This window comes from Gekko japonicus, unplaced genomic scaffold (assembly GCF_001447785.1).
Source record: "Gekko japonicus isolate JY-2015 unplaced genomic scaffold, Gekko_japonicus_V1.1 scaffold131, whole genome shotgun sequence".
NCBI lineage: Eukaryota > Metazoa > Chordata > Lepidosauria > Squamata > Gekkonidae > Gekko > Gekko japonicus.
Window position 1 is genome coordinate 3,133,804 of NW_015167061.1, and position 4,475 is coordinate 3,138,278.

A 4,475-nucleotide genomic window follows, 5' to 3' on the forward strand; every position below is an offset into this window, starting at 1 on the left:
GTTGGGGGTGTTTTGCGGGGGGGGGGGGGGGGAGGGAGCTGCATAAAGCTCTGGTCTGGAGGCTGTGTCCAGGGCTGGCCCTCCCGGGAAGGATGGATCCCCTGCCCCTCAGTGTGTTCTAGGAACACCCTTGCTTTGGGCAGGGCTGCCGCCAGCCGGTTTGTTTCTCATGCTCTGAGGGCAGTGGATGTGTCTCGGCCAAGTCCTCTGCCAGTGGGAGTGTGTTGGCGTGCTGCCCCCACCTCTCGGCCGAGGCCACCCACGGAGCGGTGGGGATGCTGTTGCTCAGGGTTTCCTGGGGGGGGGGGGGGGGGCCCGAGGGCGGGGGGTCTGAAGATGCATCCTAGGCCTGGCTTAGGGTGGAGGGAGGGAGGGAGCAGCCGTGCTGAGCTAGAGGACCTGGAGGGTCCGCTTGCTGGGGAGCAAGACGACTGCCCCCCCCCCAACCTGGAGCACCATTGGAACCAGTAGGAATGGACCATTACTCTGAGACACTCTCCACTCACCCAACCACCCACCCACGAGTGCCAGCTACTGCCCTTCCTGCCCCTAGCAGAAACTGGCTGCCTCCACAGAAACGCAACTGCTTCTTGGGGGGGTGGTGGTGGTTAAATACCTCGGCTGATCCCTTCCTCTGTCTTCTGCTAGCAGAGGCCCCCGTGGCTTGGCCAGAACACCAGACGCCTACAGCTGAAGCCGCTGCTGACATCTGGGGAGACTTCGCTCAGGCATCCGGGTGAGGAGGAGCGTTTGGAGGCCAGACTTAAAGCCCTGCCTGGTCCCCGGCCGGCGTCTGCTGTCTCTCCTCCACTCCTGTGTCCCTCTTTGCCTCTGCCAGAGGGCTTGGCTGGCACAGACTGCCCTTGGCACAGGGCGGGGATCTGAGACTCCTGGGCAGGCAGGGAGCGCCTTCTCTGAGGGGTCCTGCGTTTCCGTCATGCCCAGTGAAACACGTGCAGGTATTTCCCCCGTGACAGGCCCTGGGGTGCGGGGAGCGGCATCTCTGCCCACCTTGGAGAAAGCAGCCTCCCTCCCCCCTTGGGGGTCGTGTCGGTCCCTGCGGCTGAGAGAGCCTCTTGTTTCTCTGCTTCCTCGTAGGTCTGCTTCTGGCCCCGCTCAGCAGACCACCGGCTGGGTCCAGTTCTGAGCCAGGGCCTTGGGCTCCGCTTTCCTCAGGCAAGGGCGAGGGCAGGCCTGCTCTTCTCTCTCCTCTCCTGCAGCACCGAAGGCAAAGACGAGTCTGCTCGCCCTCCAGGCCCTTCTGCCCCCCGCGTGCCCTTCAGCCCCTCGCTCCTCTGCTTCCAGTGCAGACGTGGCACGTGGCGGCAGGGGTGGGGATTCCTTCCCACTGCCACGAACTGCTGAAGGGATCTCTTTTTCCTCTGTTCAAATCACAGTGGATCAATCCAAAGGGACCTGGAAGTGCCGTGGTGGACGATGAGCACCCTGGCCAGCCTCCTCGTGTCTCCCTCTGCCGGGGGAGCCCTTCCTCCTCCTCCTCCCTCCCCCTTGTGGAGGATGGGGGATTCTGTCTCCGGGGCCTTGGGCCCATTCTGCATGCCAGCAGCCGGAGGAGCTGGTGAAGACATGGCTGGAATCATTCCTCCCCCCCCCCCCCCCCCCGCACCCACAAGGGCCTCTTCCCACTTGGGCATGGCTCAGCTGAAGTGGCCGCTTCCTGGAAGGCCGTGCGTGGGTGCACCTGGGTTCCTTCCGAGGCTTGCGGCTGGAGCCCCAGGGAGAGGCGGTTCACTGTGGGCTTCCTGTTTCCCAGGGCAGGAGGGAGCCAGCCGGAAGGGCCTTGGGTGGCAGCCCCTCAGTCCCCCCTCAGTGCGCTGCTCTGGACTGTCTTGTGAAGAAGGGCTTCCCTCCTTCCTTCCTCCAGCCGCCTGGGCCTGCCGCCCAAGTGCCTCTGGGGTGGAAAGCTTTGCAGCCTTCCTCGCGCGGTTCTGGCCGAGGGCAAAGAACACCAGGAGAGCGCCTGGTGTGGCAGCCTCCGTGCAGGTCTGTGGCTGAATAAACAGCCTGTTCGGGCGATTGTACTTGAATTCTCTTATCAATATCTACAGATACATGTATTCTTCCCTATTTATACTGAGGTGAAGGCCTCTTTACCAAAAAAATTCTACTATTTTGCAGTTATGCAGAGTATTTTGCAGTTTTTAAGCGACTGATTCCTAATTAAAACAAATTCTGAAAAGCTTTGTCTCAGCTTGTTTCTGGGGCGGGCACAGCTGGGGGGGGGGAGGAAAAAACACCGGGGTGTGTGTGGGTGTGTGATAGGAGTCCAGGGACTCCCAAGGGAGGGGGGGTGCACCCGAGGGGAACCAGAGTCACTCTCTCCATTGGGGGCCATGATCTTCTGGTGAAGGTGGAGGAAGGCGGGCGGGCGGGCCTTTTTCGCCTGCATCCTGGCGCTGAATCCCGCCCTGCCCGGATTCCCGCAGGGGGTCGGGGCTCGTGTTCGCAGGCCCCAGACTTCTGGGCAGAACGGGGCGGGGAGGGGGATGCTCCAGGAGCCCGACACCGCCTGAGCCGTGCCACTACCTCCTAAAGATGGAAAGCCCACCAAAAGAAGAGATGGGATGGGCGATACCAAATTTGGAACTGTATTATGAGGCATTTCAATTGAAATATTTAATAGAGATTGGATATAGTGATAGAGTTAAATGGGTGAGGCTGGAAAATGAGATAAATAATAGAATAGGAAGAGAGGGGATTTTTTGTGGCGAGGTGCAGATGGCGTATAAGAAGGCGATTGGACCAAGGAAAATAGCTCTAGGTATCTGGAAAAGTTGGAAAAGGAAATGGTTGCCAGGCTATTCAAAATGGATGCCATTAAAATATATAAATAAGGAATTTACCGATATGGGGTGGTGGAAGAAATTACAAGAATGCGGTTTTTATTGGCTAAAAGATATGTTTGTTGAAGGAGGAACTTTAATTGCAAAAAACAATTTTTCAGAGAAAGTCGGAAAGCAGTACTGGTTAGAGGTGCAAGGACTATACAATTTAGTTAAATCTGAAAGATTAGAGGGGATAAGCAGGGAGAGAACAGAAATTGATGAAATATTAAGCAGAAGACAAGTAAAAGAAAAAGGGATAGCGGGGGCATTATATAAATTGATGGTAAGAGATAAGGAGAGAATGATACGGATTATACAGAATAAATGGGAGGGAGAAGGGTTAATGCATCAGGAAGTGATTCAAGAAATAATGAACGGTATAAATCAAATTAAAATAGATAGATATAAAGAATTGGTGAGGAAATTTATGTGGAAATGGTATAGAACTCCGGCTCAGATAGCGTACATGATTAAAGGAATGAATCCAAAGTGTTGGCACTGTGGCCAAGAAGTGGGTATATACGCCCATATGTGGTGGGAATGTAAAGTGGTTAAGGAATTTTGGCAAAAGATTGTAAGGGTTATCTTTGATCTATTTCAAGTTAATGTAGAGATCAACAGGGATTTGCTCATTTCTGGAATATTGGGAAACAAAAAAGTGGAAAGAAATAAGCGGGAGTTATATAAAATTATGGTTCTAGCCGGGATGGCTGTAATAGCATTGGGATGGAGGGACAGGCACAAATGGACAATGGAAAATTGGAATAATTATGTCTTTGAACACGTACAATTAGATATATTCGCACAGATAATTACTGAAGAGACATGGGAGGAGAAATGTCAAAAGATTACAAATAAATGGGGGGGATATAAGGAATGGGTGGAAAGGGGAGAAGCCAATCCAAATATCCAAATACGAATGAAGAATCTGTGCACATGGTTAAAAATATGAAAATACTACAAGGAGGGAGGGGGGAGGGAGTGGGGTAAAATGATTGTATAATGATTTAATGTAAGATAATGTATATAAGCTTCAATAATAAATTTTTTAAAAAGTTTAAAAAAAAAAAAAAGAGATGCTAGGGTTGCTGGACCCCCGGTCTGAGCAGGGGTTCCCCCAATTTTGGGGGCTCCTTCCTACCACCAGCCAGGTAGCCAGCGGGGGGGAGCCTCACCCACAGGAGTGACCAACAGCAGCCCCCCCACTGCAAGATTTAAAGGGCCCTCTGGCTGACGAGCGGGAGCACATGGCCCACCGATCAACTGGAGGGCCCTTTACATCTTGCAGGAGGGAGGGAGGGGGGGGCCGGGCGGGTGGTTGTGCTTGGGGTTGGGGCTTCCCCCACCAGCCAGCTGGCCAGAGGCGAATTGTAGCCCCCAAAAGCTGGGGAGCCCCCACCCGGACCTGGGGCCTGGCCACCCTAGGCATGGTGGGCGCAGCAACAACACAGCTGCCACAAAATGGCTGCCGCAGGAGGCAGAGCCAGCCACAAAATGATTGCCAGTTTAATTTTAGTGACACAGTGTAGATCCTTGTGCTGTAGTGGCAGCGGCTGCCCAAGTAAAATTTAAAAAAAAAAATCCGCACAGCCAGCCAAATCTCCAAGAGCCAATCAGAAGCCTTGCCCG

General features: G+C 54.0%; 2 protein-coding genes across 2 annotated transcripts in view; both read left to right on the forward strand.

Annotated features, from left to right (window-relative positions):
- NECAP2 (NECAP endocytosis associated 2) overlaps positions 1-2,165 on the forward strand; it is a 4,545-nt gene extending 2,380 nt beyond the window's left edge. Inside the window, exons 6-7 of the mRNA XM_015412600.1 lie at positions 649-736; positions 1,099-2,165. The gene's annotated coding sequence lies outside the window, so the exon portion shown is untranslated. The remainder of the gene's footprint in view (positions 1-648; positions 737-1,098) is intronic.
- CROCC (ciliary rootlet coiled-coil, rootletin) overlaps positions 938-4,475 on the forward strand; it is a 47,066-nt gene continuing 43,528 nt past the window's right edge. Inside the window, exons 1-2 of the mRNA XM_015412582.1 lie at positions 938-959; positions 1,886-2,004. Coding sequence (XP_015268068.1) covers positions 938-959; positions 1,886-2,004 — 141 coding nt within the window. The remainder of the gene's footprint in view (positions 960-1,885; positions 2,005-4,475) is intronic.